Source organism: Strix aluco, chromosome 3 (assembly GCF_031877795.1).
Source record: "Strix aluco isolate bStrAlu1 chromosome 3, bStrAlu1.hap1, whole genome shotgun sequence".
NCBI classification, from domain to species: Eukaryota; Metazoa; Chordata; class Aves; order Strigiformes; family Strigidae; genus Strix; species Strix aluco.
The window spans coordinates 53,340,192-53,361,494 of record NC_133933.1 but is presented as its reverse complement, the minus strand read 5'-3'; the positions used below and the strand labels follow the sequence as shown (position 1 = coordinate 53,361,494).

Below are 21,303 nucleotides of genomic sequence, written 5' to 3'. Positions count from 1 at the left end.
TCAAAGCAAATGGTGTGGGGAGGTGGAGGGGAGGGATATGTATAAAGCCTCATTTCTTTAGGAAACTAGGCTAAAAATTAATCCAAATCAGCAATTCAGTTTTTCAGTAATTTCCTGTGTTCACACACAGATAATCCCCTTCAGATGACTGTGCTACAGACATACAGCATGCTGACAGATCACTGTTTCAGAAAAGTAAATGAGAAACAATCTAAGACCCTGACATTTTGGTTTGCATACAAGGGAACTGGCCTCTGATGAGGTAACAGAACATCTCATTCATCCACTGCTGGTTGGGAACCTCAGCAGCTCAAAACTCACTTATTTGGGTTTTATTTAATGAAAACAGATAAAAATTTTCCATGAATACAACACTCTTGGTACGCACACATACATCAAAGTGCCTGCCACCCACAACTTGACCGTTTCTTTCTCCTATGCCTTGAAGATGTTTCGATTTAGGAGGAAAGAACAAGACACTAAGATTCAATTAGGCAACAGTTAGAACTACAGCGAGGAAAAGGGAGATTCCCGATTTAACAATCTCAATATCATTTTAGAGATCAAATGTATAGAATATTGTGATTTCAGATCCAGATGTGTTGCCATCCTACACTTTAGCTTCCAGCTCAAAGTTAGCCTACCAGGTTCACAGGCTTGGCCAGGGGATAGCTCTCCTTTACATGTCCAGTTATGAGGACACCATTTTTGTGCTAGCCCAGAAGTTGGTAGTAATTTAAAAGGCACTTAAATAGAAGGTAACATTGGTTTGGTGTAATCCTTGTTGGCAACTTGAGGCCCCCAACCAGGAGACAGACAGAAGCCAAGGAGGTTTACCTAGAGTAGGCTGCTAATGCATTCTGTTACATCTCGCGTTTTGGCAGGGAGGAAGGAATACTGCTGTATCAACAACAACAATGCCAGTCTGGTAATGCGTTAAGTGTCACAACAGAAGTAATAGAAGTTTTCTTGTGATTCAGATCTGATTAGAATTCCAGGGGGAAAAAAGAGCAATTTGATTTGCTTTTCCTTTTGCTTTGAATTGTGTAGGTTTGCACAAGTTTAGGTTTTATAGCACTGTAAATTTAAAGGGAGAAGTAGCCCTTAACTGCCAGGGTAAGGTGCTTTGAATAGGAGATCTTTTTATCATAAATGCCTAAATTGATACAGGCTAGTTTGAAATTTGTCATGAAAATCCCAAGATGAACAACTACACAAGCTTACTTCTTTCAGCAAGTTGAAATGGATGATGACCTAGCGGAAACCATGCAAAGCCATCAGGCTTTGCATGACTTCACATATCTGAAATGACAATGGACCAAAGTTGACAGCTGATTTTCACTTTGAGGTTTTTTGTTCAAAGTTCAAAAGAAAACCCAGAGGGTAAAAACACAGGCAAAACAGGAACAAAAGTTGTCATGCAACGCAAAATGGTAACATGGGTATCTTTATTTCACTATTTTCCAAGATATTGTAGATTCCATAGTAACCATGCTTTAAAAACAGAGTACGGTGCTGTGAAAATGGTACTATATAGAGCTAAAATCCCAGACAGACGTTCATACTCAGTTGGAAGCAGAATTGAGTCATAGGTATGAAACCCTCAACAATACATTCAGAAGCCTGTGATGCAAGGGGACTCTCTAGGTGATGCTCTCTCTGAAAGAGAAATGATCACAAGGCATTTAAACTAAGGAAAGCCAGAATGCAGAGCCATTTGAAGAGAAATAGGTAAGAACTATGGTATAAGGGGGACATTTCTGAAAGATGTAGTATGTTCTGATTTGGGATTTGCTTTGGAGCTATCTGACCACTGCCCAGCCTTGGAGCAGTCTCCTCTGAATCAGCAGTTCCTCAAACAAAGCTTTGTTTTCACTGATGACTCCTGACTTACCCCAGTAAACTGAGGGTGGAAAGTACCAAAACAGAGGCAGTACAAGAAAAGCAAAAACATGTGATTCCCATTGTCTGAGTCTAAAGCATAAATTTAAAAAGCTGAATCAGATGAATGATAGGGCGAGGAAGAAGGAGAAAGCAGAACTCTTACCTTACAAGGGAAACATCTGAGAAGGCAAAGTGAGAGTTTCAGTAGAAACCAGGAGGCAAGAGCCTGGTCTCAAGGGCACAGTTTCCATGAGTGCGGAGCTCAGCATTTCCACGGTCCAGCTGTGGGACTCTACGTGCCAGTGCACAGCACGTTCAAATCCTCAACCTTTATTTATGAGAGGGAAGAAAAGCCTGAAGACAAGAGTAAAGAATCATATCCCAGGAGGGCAGAACAACTTAATTTCTTCTCCTCAGTAACTGGAAAATGGGGAGTTGATGTGCCTCCCTGAAAAAATGATACAAAATCCCGGACAGCAACAGCTCTCTGATCATCAGAAAGATAAATGAGTGCTTGTCAGCCATAGTGGTACTCCATGGAAAGAGCTCTATTCTTATTTCTGTCTCAGTCCCATGAATGTCACACCAGCAAAAGGATTTAAAAAACAAGGGAAAAAGGGCAAACTTTCCCTTAGCTGTGTAGCGTACAGTATGTTAAATGTTCTGTGTCACCACTTCCCAAGGGATGGGTTATAATTGCCATGGTTGTGCATGTAGAAAACAACAGGGAGGAATAGCCAAGCACAAAAGAAGAGGCAGTCTAAGAAACCTAAACCAATCAATAAAAGAACAAGTGGTCGAGCAGAAGCAAAGGACTGATCTATTTTTCATAAATAAGGCTCTTCAAAAAGCTCTGTTTTTGAAATGACCCAGATTGTCTGCATTAGAAAAGATTACATTTTTAATCCACTCATTTGACATGTGTTATGAGAAAGATGGAAACATTAAATCAAAAACGTAAGACTTTCCTTGCAACTCCAGGGAAAATCTTCCATACAAAGATGTCCAAGAACAACTCCTCCCATAACATCACACATATCTGCCTGTTACAGCATTTCTTTCAATACAAACATTACTCAAATGAATTTTATGGCTTCTTTTATAAGCCTGTGACAGAAGGAGAAAACACTTTTAAACCAAGCATGGGAAGAACAGGTAGTTGGCACCATTCACATAATTTTTCCTAAGCAAACAATATGATTATAGGTAACTTACACCCTTTCATAGAAGAATACCAATTTTCAAAAGTAAATTGTAAACTTTATCCTGATGTTTGGAGAGAATATTTTCAAAAAGACAGTTGGGATAAAATGAATATCTTTTGGCAGATAATCACTATAGGTAGTCTATGGCTTTGGAAGTGTCAGTCCTCAAAGCCATTAATGGTATTCCTTCTAATGCCTCATATGGGTTTTCCTGTCTTGGAAAAATGAGAAATTTGTTTGCTTGATTACAAAATCCCTGTTGTTGAGAAGGCTTTCAGAAATTTTTTTCATACCATCAGGCAAAAGATGCCATTAAACTATTATTTTCAGCACATGGCCTTTCAGAGAAAAGTAAATACAGACTGAATTTCTCCGCAAGAAAGGATTCTATAGCATCAATGGCATTAACAGCCGTAGGAAAGGAAAAGAGAACATAAGGATGCTGCCATATTTGCGCTGGTGAAACAGAGGGAAGTAAGTGAGTAAGTATTATCTTACTCTGCAGGTGTAGTAAGTTCTGCTGCCCACCACACTTATCAGCATTGCCGCTCAATGTATTATGATGTGACATTAACTTTTCACAAAAATGTAGGAAAAAAGATGTTATTCTTCAATGCTGCAAAAGCCAAAAAAAAAAAAAATCAAAATCACAGGGAAAAAAAGATCTCAGTTACAGATCATGGGAAACTGTGGTTTCTCTCCAGGTCTGGTAACACTGGTGATTGTTTTTTCTCCTATCAGTTTGCAGTTAACATGGTACATACAACTGAATTTTTTTCTGACCTGAGTTAATGCCCCAGAAGTGCTCTTTTAATGTACATTATCCTTAGTTTGGTGGCTAACTCAAGCCTTTAAAGGAGAAAGCAACGTCTCTCCTCACTCTCGTCCAGCTTAGTTTGACCCAACTTCTGCTTTAGTAGCTTTACAACTGCTAAAACTTCTCCATGGACAAAGGAGGCTTCAATAATGAAAATAAAGCAGTTTTATTACCTCAGACTGGCAGGCATCATAAACCCAGACAAGTTTGCCATACTGGAGAGACTGAGAGGGATTAGCTGATGCCTACTTCAGTGGGGGCTTTCCCGCCCTTACACCACACAGCGCTTTTTCTGTGTGGATTCACATAACACACTTCCACCCACTTCTCGAGTGAGCCTAAACACATGGTCCTCCTTTGGAAGGAAAAGTTGAAGAGAAGTTGACAGAATGCAGAAGAGCTAAGATTAACTACCACACTTTCTTTTCCTCCTTTTTTGCCTCTTTCACTGGTTGCCACATACAAAGGAGAAGGTAACTCCCAAGGGTACGAGAATCTGGAAGACAAGGACAGATACATCATCTTCTCCAGAGAACCCTATATTCTTTGAGATTAAGGTGCTGCAATGTGTTTGAAATCAGCTGTAAAATGCCAACACTTTAAAATTCCTTTGTATTGCCATCACATGAAAACCATTCACATTTTGAAAATGTCTTGGGTTAGCTATCTTGATAGTACTGATTTAATGAAATGTTAAGTAGTTCATTTTGGAAGAAAAATTAGCGATTTTACTTGCCAGAAAAAAGCTTCAAGTCTTTTCAACATAATGAGATGTTATTAAAAAACTTCTGAAGTATGTACTATTTAACATCTGCACACATTTAGTAATCAAAAATTCAAATTCAGTGACACGAAATGGTCTTGAACTGTGTCATGGAAATAATCGAATATAAAGCTTGGCTTTCAAGATTATAGTTTAATAATAATTGCAACACATAATCATACAGGAATAAGGTAGATACTGTGCAGACTAGCAGCAGATCCATCAGGGTTTAAGATATTTAGAGAGATGACTTTAAAATTAATGCAATTACAATATTTAATTGTTGTTCCAGGCATTTTCTAGTCACAGATATTGTCTCATACAGGAAAGACTGGCATGGAGACGTGCTGATGCAGAAGTTAAAGGCAAAGATATCTGCCACAGTCACAGGACCTGTGCACTAGTTGCCCTCATCATGGAAGTGGCCAAGACAAAGTTGAACTGCTTCAGGATTTTCTTTGTTAGTCACTAGCAAAACAACAGAAATTTCCACTAATTTCCATAGAAAAAACTCTCTCCTCTGACCAAAAAAACAAGTATCTGCCCAAGTCTTTTATTTATTTGTCAGAAAAATTGCTTATACAAGCATATATTATTAGAGGTTTTTTTTTTCATACCATTTATCAGTGTTGGCCGACTTTACATACAAATTACATAGCACGGTTAGTCCTGTGTCCAAATGAGGGACAAAAGTACTGACTTCTGGGACAGTCAGGCCTGACAAATGCAACACCCTATTTCTCCAGAGTGTTACCACCCCAAAAGAGGCTCAGTCCTAAAGCAGGTTGTACAATACACAGATCTTTCAAATCAATAGGTTTGAACTTTATCAAATGTTTTTGAGCGTTTGTCAACAGTTCTTACCACCAACTAGTTCACCCACTCTTTATGGCATACAGTGGCCTGTGCCATACTGCTAGCTGAAGGAATTACTGGATTCCTTCTCTCCTAGGGACATCGTAAAGCTTTGAGTCTGGAATACATATTTGTGTTAATTTATATATGGACATGTCTAAGGCTTGGTCTTGTAAATAATGATAGAAAAGACTTGCAAATTCAGCACAGAGTTAAGTTTTCTTTGTAGTTTTTAAGGCCAACCTCTAATATTCCTCTGGAATAGAAATGTCATTTTTTTTAATGCTTAAATATTATTTCATTATTTGTAGTAGAAACAGCAGCTTGTATTAAATTCTGTAGTTTTAAAACTGAATTTTCATACAAACTTTAAAAAATGTCTAATCATATCAGTTTTCTTCTTGTTGAGCTCTACAGAACTTTAAAAAAAAAAAGCACAACATAAAATTCCAGACCCTGAACACATATACATGTGCATAAAATATATTCCACATGTTTACATGAAAAGTTAAAAAAAATATCTTTTCCTGCTTACCATCACTCTCAGCTCACCACTACTTTTTACTCATAACTTATAGCAGGAACTGACACCTCCCAGCATTCAGAATACTCTAAAGAAGCCCCATGTTGCAGCACTGATCTGACACTGTCCTGTTGGGCATCACAAGAAGGTACCACAAACTTGTCCGGAGGGTGGTACTTCTGCAAACAAGCAGGACTGGGTAGCCTCTGTTGTTTAACAAGTAAAGGTGAATTTTATAGATAAAAGCCACACACTCTGTTCCCCTCCTTGTAAAGCCTTCAGTTTATTCATACGACTCTTGACGAGAACCATTTACTGCCTCTCTGCCAGTCATGCACAGGTCCAAATTTGGCCCTGCAAGAAAGAGGCATGACACCCTTTAATTACACTTGGACATTATATGAGCTCATTTATTTAGGTTTCATAAAATATTTGGTATTTAGCCAATTACTATCATTACTTATCATCTGAAAGCATGCTAGCAGTCTGTATCTTCCCTTTTTTCCCATGCACTGTTACACAATGCCTAATAATATCACTGCACCCTGAGAAAAAAGTTCCCATCATTAGAAACATTGCAACTCTGTCTTCTGTGCTCTCAGCGGTTTGCACTTCCAGTATTCTTGAACTCATGGCACTCAGCTAGAAGGGAGCTCTGGGCTCTCCTGCATCCCACAGTAAAGCAGCTTTGCTGAAATACTGATACTGGCAGCACATTTCAAAGCAGTGAGAGAGATTTCACAGCTAAAGGATGGCTGCTGCCTTCAAAGTCTTCCAAAGCCGTGCTGTGGTGACCCCATCACCATGCATGCACCCACCGAGGGAACCTGCATCCCAAACTGTTTGCCTAGGCACTTCCTTGTGTGCGAATGGTAGCTGTGCTGCAAGGACCTTGAATAGATATATTGCTTGCTTCCTTACAAATCCTCCTTAGGAAGCTATTTTCAAGGCAGATTCAGTGGTCCACTCATTCTTTTCCATTTCCTGAGGCTTTGTTCTCCAGGAAGAAAAACTGTGCCCTGTAAGAACTGATGGCATCACACACACACATATACAGACAGTGTCCTGAGTGCAGAACTAACCGCTGTTTCTCTGCAGTACTTTCAGTCTTTCTTAACAGCAAATACTTTTACAGAATCATTGCAGAACTGGGACTGTAAGTCTTACTAAGTGAAAAAAGGAGCTGACTAGCAAATACTTAGATGAAAAGTATTTCTACTTGAGTAACCGGTAAATAAACATAAGGAGGTTTTTTTGTTCAAATGTTCTGTCTTTCTTTAGAAATATTTCCAGTTACCTGTGAGGACACAAATGCCAAAAGCACACACAAAAGGAGTCCTCTGCTCACACAAGCAGAAAAATGGATGAATCAAATGTTACTGGTAATATAAATAGGTACAGGAGAGTTCAGCCCTCTGAGAACAGACTTTTTGTGCCACAAGGTCAGACAAGCCATAACGTTATGAGCTAAAATCTAGAATGAAATTACACATTTTCTACTTGCATAAAAGAAATTACTGCTAGGTGGGGGCTCAGCTACCCACAGGTCCCAACTAGTCCACCAGGTTCAGCTGTTATCCTCCTGAACACCCTCACACAGATGCTCCAGATTCAGGGAACTAGGGCCCACTGACGCAGTGGAAAGGCACTGGCCTCTCCATTTCATTCATTTCATCATTTTTTCATGATCATGACCAAACATGCATTCATCATATCACTGCGTCATCACCAGCCACATAAGGTACGCATGTGTGTGTTCCATCAGCTGATCGGTCAGGACCCATCCCACAACCAAATGAAGACCTCTTCTGTTATATGAGGATATCAGGCCCCTGCTCTGTGCCCAAACATGCATGTACCCTGGCTATATGACCAGAGTCTGTGTTCAATTGTGTGATGTGTGTCAGAATTGATCTGACATGAGAGCCCATAGATAGGGTCTGTCAGCTCTGGACTGGATGGCAGATACCATCAGATCAAGGCATCATGCAGGCATTTAGATGGTGGAAATGGAACATAAAATGACAATTTGGATTGGTCTTTGACAGGGTAGGGTCCTTTGAAATAAAAAGTGATTTTTACAAGGGACCATTAGCATCCGAAAGAAAGGAAGAGCTTCTCTCTAACAGTGTTTCTGTGGCTGGTACAGGGTCTTGGCTCCTGAAAGACCCTAAATTTCAGAAAGGAGGAAAGCCAGTTTTCCCACCCTACAGCAAATACTGAGGAAAGGGGATTTGAAAAGCTTTCAAATGCATAAAAATCCTGCAAATAAAAGGAAACAATCTCTTTTTCACAGGTACAATGGGCAGGACAAGAAGACACAGGCTTAAATTGCTGTAAGAAAAACAAGTTAGACATTAGAAAAAGTCTTAGATGCTAAGGATAATGTTGCAAAATATACCTCCCCTGGGGAGGTTATGGACATTTACCATTGCAGGCCTTTAAGAAGAGGTTAGAAAAACATTTTTGGTTTGGTGGAATAGCTTAGATATAGCTGATGCTGTCTAAGGAGGACAGGGAGTCCAGATTAAGGTTTTTTTCCCAGCCCTGTTTGCTATGATTTTTCTGTGGACAAGTTATCCCTACACATACCTGCTTAATTTTCCCTTTCTGTAGCTCAGCAGTGAATTTGAGGCTTGTGGGAAGGAGCACATAGCAGGCCTGAGACACAAGAGACTGTTTATTTGGGATAAAGTCAGAAGTATTTTGAAAGTTAGGGAGTGATTTCTTTATTATGAATGTATACACATGTGAATAAGCTCTCTTACCACCAAACCCAATGTAAATAGTTAGAATTGTTATCAAAGGACTTGAATAACCATCATAAATTTCATTTTACAAATGGGGAATGCAAGGCAGAGGGGTCTGAACCATCTGTAATGACATGGCAAGTTATCAAAATGAGCCTGAAAACTGGATTTCCTGGCTCCTAAAGTGCCCTATCTGATAGACTTGACGGACTACACACTCGTCCTGCTCTCCCTCCCTTGCCCTGCCTTCGTCCCCCCTAGCAAGCCATGCAAGACTACAAGAATTGCAGCATTTCCTCATAAAAGTCTTGCCTGCAGCTGAGGGAAGTCAGACTACAAAAGTGTCAGCAACTTCTGCTGTAACAAGAACACACATCACAAAGATGATCATTACCAAGGGAAAAAAAAATAAATCTAAAGCTTCCTCAGGACTTGCACCTTACAGAGCTGATCCTGGACTGTTAATTCCTATCTCCATTCTTTAACTTGCCTCCTTCTGTCTAACCATTGACAGAAAGACTATATTCCTCTATCAAGTGATTATCTATAAAAATAAAAAAGAGAAGACAGAATAAAGGACAAACTACTGATAAAGAACAGAATTGCAAGCACAGAAGAGCTCACAAGCGTTGGCAAGTGAAGCCCACTGTGCAAAAGGAGCAGTCTAGCTCAGCATTTGTTGGCCACTTTCCTAAGGCTGCTGTAACTTGAGCCTGTAGGAAATCAGAACCAGAGCTGAAGATTAGACCCAAAAATCTCTCATAACAAAGTATTATAAAGCCAGTGCCAGTCCTTCTGCACTATTCCTTACCAAACTGCATAAGCTTGCTTTCCATTTCCTACATGCCAGTGCTGCAACCCAAGCAGGACCCACACTTGAATCACCCACAGGATGTCCTGCCTCTCACAACTGACTATGCTGAGATACACCAGGCTCCAAATTAAATTTGAATTAATTTGCAAGAACTTTGCTAGGCTCTAAGCCCATACATAAACCAAACAGAATTTGGATTCACTATTACCAGTAAGACAAAACAAGAATTAAAAGAATTAAAGAATAAGGAATTAAATATACATCAGGAATGCAAAAGTTGGAAACATCTCCCAAAAGAATCAAGGGCAATGCTTTAATTGGTCATTTTCTCAAAAAAACCAAGAAAGGCTTCTGCGTCACTGGAACAAATATAATCAAATTCTCTGCATGCTTAGGTCTTTCCTAGCTTATTCGAATGGCATATTTAACTTCTGATTTATAAATCAAGGGATATTGCTCACTGCCATAAGATGCATTCCACTGGGGCTCAAAGTCTTTAGCAGATCCACAGTGTGTACTTTCTCCTGATGGTTTCACATTCATGTTCATCAACACTCAGCAAGAACCATAAACAAAGCCCTTCTCTCAGATGCACACATGCAGTTCCCATTGACTTGCTGGATTTTCAGCTGACTTCAATAAGAACTCTGTGCATGCAGAAGGGCAAAACTTGGCTCTGCACATTTAATAAAATTACATCACTAGATACCTTATAAATGAAGGGCAATGCAGGCCATACTGAAAAATAATATAAACTGAAAACCCAAAAGTGTAGCCAAATAAGTTCAAAATTCAACCAGGTTTTCCTAGAATAATTAAAAGGGCACACATTTTAGTCAATATGAAACAAAACCCCTGTAACATCTATCTCATTTACCAGAGTGTGCTCTGCCTCCTTTAGCAGGACAAAGAGTGAAACCCAGCTATCTACATAAGGCAATGATCTTGTCTCAGATACAGCAATGATATTGGCATATGAAATGATTAAGTAAAGGTCAAGTTACAAGCTGTGATTTGCTAAGTCATTTTCTGCATCTATATCCCTGCTTTGTAAGTTATGAAGCTCATTGCAAGTGAATTTAAAGCGCAGCAGAATACCACAGCAGCAAAATTAATTAATCATATGATATTAATAACTCATATTATATTATTTTGAATCTTCTCTAATAGTGGTATTTTACAAATATCAAATGCTTGAATCCAGGAGTACCTATCTTAAACCCTTCAACCCTCTTTCCCACCTGGCCAAAAGAACGCCACAACAAAAATCCCACATAACCTAGGAACAAGAAACCCCTTCCAAATTTCAAATGATATCTAGCAACCCATAACGTCTGCCAGGTACATTAGCTAACACACATTAAGCAAAGCAATGCCACATGTGTTTTCTCCAAATTTCTTGCCTTTATTTCACTTTTACTTGTTCCATGATATAATAACCTGTGTGTTTTTACTGACTCTTTAAAAATATCTAACTATTAGGATGAAGAATAGCCTGACAACAGGCATCCTTGAACTTTCTGTTTGGCTGACAAGCACTCATTAGCCTGCAATTACAAATTCATACACAGAAGTAGTCAGGAATGGAAATCACAGAGGGGGCTAGATGTTCATGTTTGGTTTTTCCCCCTCTTAGCGGGAACATCTCTGATGATTTTCACACTTAAATAGCAGAACAGATTTTATGAATCATTTTTTCTTCCTGATTGGAACAACCCCTATTCCCTGTTGCATTATAATACTGAGTCACTTTGCATAAAGTTGGTCATTACTGCCAAGTCAAGGGAGAGAGGAGGGAAGTGGACGAAATGCTCCGAACGTACATGCGTGATAGGATACATATCAGGCTGCTTCTTGAAGAAAATTATTTAAAATCAGAAAGCAGAATCATTGTAAGACATCTCACATAAGGGAAAAGTAAGTTCATAGATATTGAAAAAGTCCAGTAAATCTAATATAATAGTGATGATCAAACGGACTGTAAAGACTTTTTTTTGTTTGTTTTTAAATGAAGCGAGTCTAGCCTGTTACAAATGCTGAGTTGTACTGGTCATTCACGCTAGATTACCCAGTAAATTAATTAATTAGTGTGGTGGAATCTGTTTCTCCTAAACTACGGCACTGTCAAATGAATAGTTACAAGGTCTGGTGGGACTCTGCTGTCTCAAAATCACCTCCCCTCCTAACATCGTGCCCTGACACTGGCAGCTTGAAGACACTCGTCTGTCTCCGAGTTGCTCCATGTAACTCCAGGTCTACTTTCTGTTGGCTCTGTTGGAGCACGAGCTTAGTGAATTTTCAGTGTGCTACAAGGAACATCTATTTCAGCTTAGCCTTTGCAATTCTGCATTTTTAACAGGGAAAGAAAATGTTTCCCCCTCTCCCCTCAGCCCTAGAGGGACAGAGCTGGTGCAAGAAGGAAGCTTTAACAACTTTCATTTGTTAGTTTGCTTTAAATGTATAGCATGACTATTTAATGAGTGAAATAAAATTAGGTACCTTACATGATCATTTTTCAAGAAAGCTGATTTTAAAGAGTTAAGAAAGAATCCAACAAAACAACCGGCCAAAACCTCCACTTTTCTTCATGTCCTGTTTAAGCAATGACACATGAAGAACTTTATGTTCAAATTACCTGATACTTTAAATAGGACTCTAAGGGAATAACATTTTAAAATGTATTCACACAGCATGAGACTAATTCTCCTCCTGGGAATACTGGTACAAATCAGAGTAACTCCTTGGAGGTCAGTTGAAGTACACCAGCACAAAACAAATGTGAGGCAGAGGGGAATCAGGCCCCATCTACCTCTCTTTTAATGCAGAGGTTGCAGATCATCTGCAACGATAAAGTGTACAACATAAACATAACTGACATGTATTCAATTGATCTCACATCCTGCCGACTATTTACAGCTCCAAATATAGGGCTGAAGAACAATGGTTCGAGGAAGAGAGGCAGAAATCCTGGTTCTAACCCATTCACACATTCCTATCTGCTAATACCTCCGACTTGAACTGCCTTCATCTCCCCACAGTGCTAATAAACCCTTGCAGATTTAATGTGACATTGTCCCCCTGCTCCTGAAGAACAACTTCTCCTTACAACAAAATTAAAAAAAAAAACAAACAAACAACAACAAAACCAACAAACAGGATGCATAGGAGAGAAAATAAATGCAAAAATCTGTGTAACCAGGAGAATCTACAGACAAGCAAGAAAATCCCTAACATACCATATATACAAAAGCCACTAGCAAATTGATTAATTATTTGGAAATCTGGCACTGAGAGACAATGGTATGTGCACAAGAGAGGAAGACTAAAATATGAGGCTATTGCAAAGTATGGTGCCATTTGTGTTATTTTAAGTGAATCCGTAATTATTTCCTACAACTTCACGATGTCCTGAACCAGCTTCCTCCTCCCCTGCCAGGCTGACAAAAGGAGCCTTAGCAACACACTAAATATATTATGCAATGTATTGAGTACTACTGAGAAAAAGCACCGAATTACACTGAAACAAAGAACATGAGGTGTGAACATCATCACCTCCAGGGAAAGACCACCTTTATTTATCCCGTCAGTAAGAGCAGGCACTCTCTTATATCTCTGTTACCAGCACCTAACGGTATTTGCTACATTTAACAAAGTTAAGGCGAATTTTACCTCAAATCTACTTAGGCTCGAGCTCTTTGACCGAGACTTCTTGCGGAGGTAGACCGAGAAGAAGCGACGCACTGTGAACTTCTTCATGTTCATGTCCATTGCCCTGTCCCAGCTGCGGCGCGGAGCACGAAGGAGCTGCGGCGCCGCCGGAGAAAGCTAGCGCATCCCGCTTGCCCCCTATTTATATCCACAGGCAAGAGATCCTCCGAAGTGGCTGCTTCTGTTCATCAAGCCGGGCACCGCTAGACCTGCAAGAGGTACGCTGCCGGAGCCATAGGAGCCTGCTGCTTGCCGCTCGGAGCATAAAGGCGTTATACTCCCTCTCGCTTTCCAGTGTTTACATTTCGGTGCGGCGAGCCGAACTCTCGCTCCGCTCCCTCTCCCCCTCGCCTTAGGTCCTACTACATCCAATCAGGCTCAGCTTTGCCTGCACGCATAATCGGCTCCGGCAGATGACAGCTCCTGCGTCCCAGGCGTAGCAGGTTTGAGATAAATATTAGATGTGTCTATTGCTTTACACTCCCTCTCCTCTCAGTCAGGCTCTTTCAATTTCCTGGTTTCTGAATCACATGGGGAATAGGCACATGCTGCACTTCTGTTTTTAGCTCGGAATTTCAACGCTGCTATAATTACTGAGGGCTATGGTGGTCAGATCCGAGAAGAAATCAGCTCCCGCATGACAGTCTCTCCTGGGAGAAGGCTGAAAGACGCCATGACCCCACTGCCAGAGCAGAAGGGTCTGAACCTTCTTTTATTCTGGGGAGTATGTAAAACAACATTGCCCCCCCCCCCCCCAAAATCAAAAAGCTTAAAATCCTGTTCACAGATTACCCGCCCGCTTTACATTAAAATACCTAACTCTGGCACAGCTCTAAAAATAGAAAGCACAATCTAAATGGTAAGTATTACTATTCTTATTGTACTACAGCAGGGAGCTACAGCCCTTCTAAGAGGTTAAATATGTACATCTATTTACAGGCTGTAATTTTGAGCTGCTCACTATGCTGCAAGCATGCACACTTAGAGCTGCCCCCCCACCTCCCCAACATAATCACATTTTTCAGCCTTTCTTCAAAAACTAATGAATCTCAGTGTGATCCAGAGACTGAAGAGCTTTCTCTGCCTGCCGCACACAGCTCGGGCTCCTTGTCCCTGGCAGCCTTTCCTTTCTGACTACCAAGGAGCACCCAGACATGTCTTTCTCCCATAACCTCATACAGAAGGTGAATGACTCTCATGACTTATTAACAACTCAGATAAATAAACCCAGAGAGAGCTGACACCTCTTCCTGAGAAGACTCTCAGAGGTTAAATGACAATACCACTCCAGTCAATCTGCTCTAAAAGAGAGAGATGCATTTTGCTATAATTGCATGTCTGGACTCTGCCATGAACTATGTTGGCAGGTCATGCCTGTGACGACGTGCTTTGTTTGCAGGTTCTCTGTCTCTCTCCTCTGTCTAAAGCCCACACAGTCTATATGGACCTTAAAAAGAAAAAAATGTTTTGGCATTTATGGTTTCATTAAGAAGGAGGGCAGACTGGAGTCATTACCTTCAGTGTTGGGCTCTGTAATCTCCTACAGCCTCTGACTCTTCTGTGCCTGGACCACTGCTGTCTTCCCCCAGCCTAAGATAACTATAGCACAGTGGGAATCTGCTTTATCCCTTTCTCTTCTCAGTGCTTCCTTCTGATCACTTCTCTAATTCTCTTGGTTTGCAACAGAAGTGTATATTCTGGGGTTGCTTTCAAGGTGCTGCCCCAGTGTAAACCATGATAAGCCTGGAAGCCCTTTGTCACTCTTACAGTTGCATTGATTCCTGGCAAAAGATCCTGGAGTGGAAGCAACTGTTCCAGCAAAAAATGAGCTATCTATAGTACACCAAAACCCTTTTGACAAGCAAAACAATAAACAGGTAAGAAAGCAATTTGGTTGGTGTAACTGTCAAACTGCTTCTTCCTGTGCCCTGCCCTCTGTCTGGCAAAGAGGTGTCCTGACATGAGTTAGGCTAGGCTTCATGTTGGTAAAGGCTTTTGGCAGCCACACACATTCTTACCTTTGTTAGCCACTTGAGCTTTAAATAGCAATCAGACAAGATCAGGGTAACTCCCTGAACCCCTCCCATCACAGATACAACAAAGTCACACCTGGGCACTGGCATCTTTATTTTTGCAGAGGAGATGGTAATTTCCCAGCTTTGAATACACAGGGTACTATTCCACTCTATGTAATAAGCAGTATATGACAGGCTGTTACTATTTACACTGTCCCATCCCATTATGCACATAGTACGTTAACATACAAGGACATGCAGTCACCATTAAATGCACCTGCTTTGTAATAAACTTCCAAGAAGATTACACAGGCTATGACTTAATACCTATCAGGTACACTTACTACATTCAGAATTGTGTTCCTTACCACAAAAAAGAAAAAAAATCTGTTACAATGTATTAGCAATTTATTGTGAACACCAGAGTGAAAGCTAGCCTTTGATGATAAAGGTTAGACTAACACAAACAGCATGCTTAAGAGGTAAGTCTCTTTTTGCATCTCTGCCAAGACACAGGCATGGAAATAGGCATGATCTCCTTGCTTTCTTACTCCCCTTTCAACAAGGTGGATTAAATACAGAAGCACAACCGACCACCAGTGCCAGGACACTGCTCTTCAACTATCGGGGAGCAGAGCAATAGAGATATTACAGAGCATAGCTCCCAACAGTAAAAATCAAAAGCAACTGAGTTGCAAAACTGTACATAAGAGTACAGATACAAAAATAAAATACATAAGCATGTAAAACTAAAGCATAGGGATAGATACCTCAAGAGCATATCCTACTACGTTGCATTCACACGCTTCAAAAATATTAACTCAAACTTTCAGCTAGTCAGCCAATATCCAGTTTTCCCAATGACTCTAATAAAAAGGCACAAGCAAAAAAATAAATCAGATTAAATTGGAACATTCATCATTATATTTATAAACATACAACTGTCAAATCAACCTACAATGTGAAAAATTCATTGCACTTAGAAATTCATGGCTGTAAATTATTTATTAGCTCCCCTCTGAGCAATTTTAACTGCTGAGGAACTTGATGGAAAAAGAAATCCACCAAATGTCTCTGCTGAGGACAAGAATAAACAGCAAAACTGGTGGAGGGGGCATATGACTCATTGGCATCAACCAGCAATACTCAGTATTCTGAATTATACTTTTTAGAATGAGTCAAATTTGGTGTAACACAAAATAAATCAATACAAGACCATGGCTGCTCCTGCTCCCAGTGAAGTTAATAGCAAAATAAAGTTTGCTTCAACCAGGAAAAGGCTTAAAAAAACAAGCAAACAAAAAAAAAGCCCAAAACCAGGATTCCAGACAAACTTTCCAATAGAAACCACTTGAAATTAGATATTACACATCCCAGGACCCAATTTTTAAAAGATAAATGGAGAATTCCCAATTAATATCCAAAGAAAGCCAAAGGTCCTTTTCTCACATGTACCTCTAGAGGGACAATACCAAGAGTAGTAACAGGCTGAACAACCCAGACTTAGGAAATTCACACGGGGCAGCGAAGCAGACTGCACACAACCCAAGCAAGGAGGATGCCAGTGGCTGGTCCTGGATGAATCATCAATTTCTAAAGAAACAAAGTCACTTGAGATAATTGTTTGCACCAAAGAATGCGGAAGTCCAAGACATCTACCACAAACCATAGGCTGGACGATAAAATTACTGAGAGAAATTTTGTATCGCTATATTACACAGCACCACAGGCCATATTTCCAAAATGGACCTTCTAACTTTTATATGTGAATCAACAATTTATGAGCAAAACCAGAATGACTCTGCTAACTTGAGCAAATTTGGAGATCACTATAAAAGTAAAAACATACGAGTTGATAGTATATTCCTTGCAAATGCAATCAGTATTACCTGCCCTTCCTCAGCAAGTTCATCAGAAAACCAAAAAAATCCAGAGAAAAGTAAGAAAGTGTCAGAGGCACAAACACCATAGACAGAACAAATAAGATTAGCAGAACATGGCATGCAGAGAAAGGGAAAATGAGACTCCCACAATAGAGGCCCAAGAGACAATGCTACAGAAAAGGTGAATTACACAGTACCATTTATGCTCTCATTAAAGAAAATCAGGAGCAAGAGCAGATGTTTCCAAGAGACGCCAATGAGCAGAATAAGAAACAACACTTTCCCCCAAGTGATTAGACAGTACATGACTCTTTCAGTGATTGCTGTTTCCTGATCTTGAATGCTGGACAAATTTCCATATGGCTTTTGTTTCCTCAATGAACAAGGGTTATTTTTCTTGATGTTTCTTTTAAAAAAACATGATGGGCTTTGCTCAAAGAAATGCCTGGGCTTTGATCTCATTAGATCAGCATACCAATGTGGGTCCCAGCCTCTCCAGCCTATACCTAGTTAAACACCTTGTCCAGTTTAGCATGCCACTTACTTGACTGGAGTTTTCTCTATCTCAAAAAAAGGATACACTGCCATGCCAGCACTGTGGAATACATGCAGTAGCTTGCCATCTCAAACATGCTTCTCACCAGCAGTGATAAGTGATCAGCAACATCGGCTGGATGGGGATGTAAGGGAATAAGCAGGAAAGAAAGTGCTTATTCTCCCTTCTCTCAGGAAGGTATGTCACAAACTTCAGTAATTTTCAACCTTTCCCATGTATGAACTATTAAAAGATTCCAATGGAGGTGCAGGCCCCTTCAGCCATTTTGAAAATTAAAATCACTGCTCAGAAGGAAGAATAGCACAATCATACATCTTGTCTGTGTCCGATGAATTGACAAGATGCAGACTCCTCAGCCACAGTCTTCTCTGCTCCAAGGAGCAACATAACAGACCTACAATACCTGTTTGATCTTGTACTCATAGTCTCAAGGCTTTGGGAGTCTGGGCAAAGACAGAGGATCTCTTATACCCACATATCTTTAATTCCATAATTGCTAAAAGCATTGTCCAACACATTGGGAATTATATGAAAGTTGACAAGTAATATACAACTGCAGCAATCACAGGAGAGAATTACTTGCTTTGAAAAGACCGGTTTTACTCAACATAGTGATGTTCCAATTAGTGGATTCCATTCAACAGCTTCAAATGTTCTTAAAACTAGGCATCAAAATAAGTTCTTAATAGATTTGAAACCAATATTTTGCATCTAAGCAAGCATCTTAGATTGAAAGTCTTCTGTACTTTTCTCTGTAATAGACTACTTCAGCAGATGAGATTAAAAAAAATTACTTAGTGGCACTGAGAGGGCGAACAATCTCTGTATGTGTCATGCTGGTGCAGAAGGGGTCTCCTAAAAATCTACTTCCTCAATCCCTGCTAAACACCCACTAGTCACATGATGATAGAGTAGTGTTACTTCCAGAGATATCAAACAGGGAGCACTATGAGGACATATGGCTTGTTCTTATTTGTGCAGGGAAAACTGAAACTGCTGCAGAAGTACTATCTCCAAGATAACAAGATTTGACTGAATTTTCAGCAGATGACAGATGTTTTAACTCTCACAAAAGCATCTTGTGTTAACGCTTGAGCATCAGATTGGCAAGTGTCACAACTGCTGTACTGACTGCTCCCATATGAGCTTTGCTGCTTACAGACTCACACAAATGTGCAACAGCATCACTGGCCACATACATGTCAGTTGGCTGTGGACTACTAGGATGGAGATCAGGTTGTCTAGCAATCTGCATTGAAAACAGGCCAGGAAGTGTCAGCTTCAATTTTCTTTTTTTCTTTTTATTGATGTCACCAAGAGTTTTACTTTCTTGGCTGATACTGTATACTGGTCTTGTTGAATCTGGGTGGTTTAGACAGAAATATAAGGCAAAGAACCCCCAAAGCCAATCTCCTTTATATTATGTAAGCTTCTGCTCCAGTACTGTTGAAGGAGTTTGCTGAAGATTAAATTCTGCTTTCTTGCCTTTGGATAATACGCAGAAAATCATACTGTTGTCTTATAACGGACTAGAAGTTTTCTAGAAAGAAGGGTGCTACTTGGTAATTGAAGTATGAACAGTCTTATCACATGAATATTTATGAAAATCCACAATGAGTGAATGAACATTATACAATACAGAACTGGATAGAAGAATTTCATTATGCACAGCATATGTTTACTGTTTATTCAGACTAGCCATGAACAATACTAAAAAGGAATTCACTAGAAATCTGCTAATAGGCAAATTTACCTTGATAGGCTCTGAAAGATATCAAATACCTAACAGGAGAAATAACGTGTGGAACATTTACCAAAACCCTCATTTTTATTTTTAATAATCATCGACAGACCAAACTGACACTGCACTAGGCAGAAAAGCTAGAAATCCTGAGAGAGAGACAAGTGTAGAATGAGGCCTGAAAACTTTATTCAGGAACATACCAATTTTAGGTAAAATTTTTTCCTTCTATTAGCTAACAAAACTACACACCAAGGCACAAAAGCAAACTAGGTAGACAAAAAGCATCATATTTAGTTGAGCTGAGGGACCTGAATTAATATCCTTCTTCTATATCTGAGGCTATTTTGTATGACCTTGAAGAACCTTGAATTCTCTGGCTATATCTAGCTCTAGGGCATGTACAAATCCCAGTCACATCCTGAGCCTCTATTAGAATGGGGGCATGGATTGCACTGTTTTGCTCTTACTCTTTCTTACTGGCACCTCATGTCTGCACTGAAGAAAGCCCAGGTATTTTTAGCCAGAAAGGAGCCAGAGAGCACTCCAGTGAGATTCCTAATTTTGGGTGTGTAAACTCAGGCCTCCAAAGGTTTGCACCTGCACTGCAGTTTAGTCACCTCTCTGTTTCAAATCTCCTTTGACAAAATGGGGCTGGAGCACTCTGCCACTGCATGAGAGATCTTTCAGAATAAACACAATGATCATAGCCAAAATTTCAGTTTAAGCCTGGCACATATTTGGTAGCTTTGCTTGCAGAAACAGATTAACTGTGAGTGTCAAAAAAGAATAAACCAGTAAGATATGCAAATTTACCTTGGTAGGCATTCCATGTAGAAGGGCAAATTACATAGGATAGTTTCAAAATATTACATACCTAACACTCACTGAAAATCTACATAGAAAGTGTGAAACTGAAAAAAAAATAATGCAAAATCACTTTAACCTTCAAAAAAGTTATTTAGGTTCCAGCTGATATTTATAAAACCATGAAATGATTTCTTAATTCACCTAGAACAATATAGCGCAATGTCCCATTTTACTGCTAACAAACTGAAACTAGTATTTAACTCAGTTTCCATCCACTTTATATAGTAAAGCTAAAGAAATTTGCATCAGGATTTCATAGCACCAGAAACTGAGAATGATGCGGGAATAGTACGAGCAAAATTACTTATGCCACTCTAAGATTTGATAATATTATGAAGCAATAAAGCCCAAGTTTTTAGAACTGAATTAATATCCTTCTTCTATATCTGAGGCTATTTTGTATGACCTTGAAGAACCTTAAATTCTCTGGCTATGAAACTTTGAAATGTTTACATTGAAAACATCTACATGCCCTGGGCTCCACATGTTTAACCTCAGAGCAGCACTCCACTGTAGAAGTGTGTGCGTAGGCAGCTCACTTGGGATCAAAGCAAAGCAGCCTCCATCCAATAGCTGTCCGAAGACACAGGGATGAACAACAGGGCTCCATTCACCACGAGGCCTATGTGGGTCTGGAGACAGGTGTTACAGTTCAGTGAAAGCATCTTAGGTAAAGGCAAGAAAGACAAGCCATATGGAATGTCTCATCCTCTGGTTTAGGACTGATTGCTGTTACAAGGCTAGAGCCTGTTATAATTTGGATGTTTTCAATATGTTAGATAATCTTTTCCTGATTTGAATTCAGCTACATAAAGCGTCACCTTCTCTTTAACTGTAGTGCCACTTCTCTCACCTAAGCCACCAGGCAGCAGGAAGTACATGATGCTCTTTTTGCATAACTGCTTCTGCCCACACTGGA

The 21,303-nt window shown here is 39.9% G+C and overlaps 1 protein-coding gene across 5 annotated transcripts in view; it reads right to left on the bottom strand.

Annotated features, from left to right (window-relative positions):
- RPS6KA2 (ribosomal protein S6 kinase A2) overlaps positions 1-21,303 on the bottom strand; it is a 310,220-nt gene that overhangs the window by 167,973 nt on the left and 120,944 nt on the right. Inside the window, exon 1 of one of the 5 annotated variants that reach the window (XM_074818603.1) lies at positions 13,281-13,810. The exons of the other annotated variants lie outside the window; for them this stretch is intronic. Coding sequence (XP_074674704.1) covers positions 13,281-13,379 — 99 coding nt within the window. The 5' untranslated portion in view covers positions 13,380-13,810. Of the gene's footprint in view, positions 1-13,280; positions 13,811-21,303 lie in introns of those variants that run through there. 5 annotated transcript variants of the gene reach the window in all.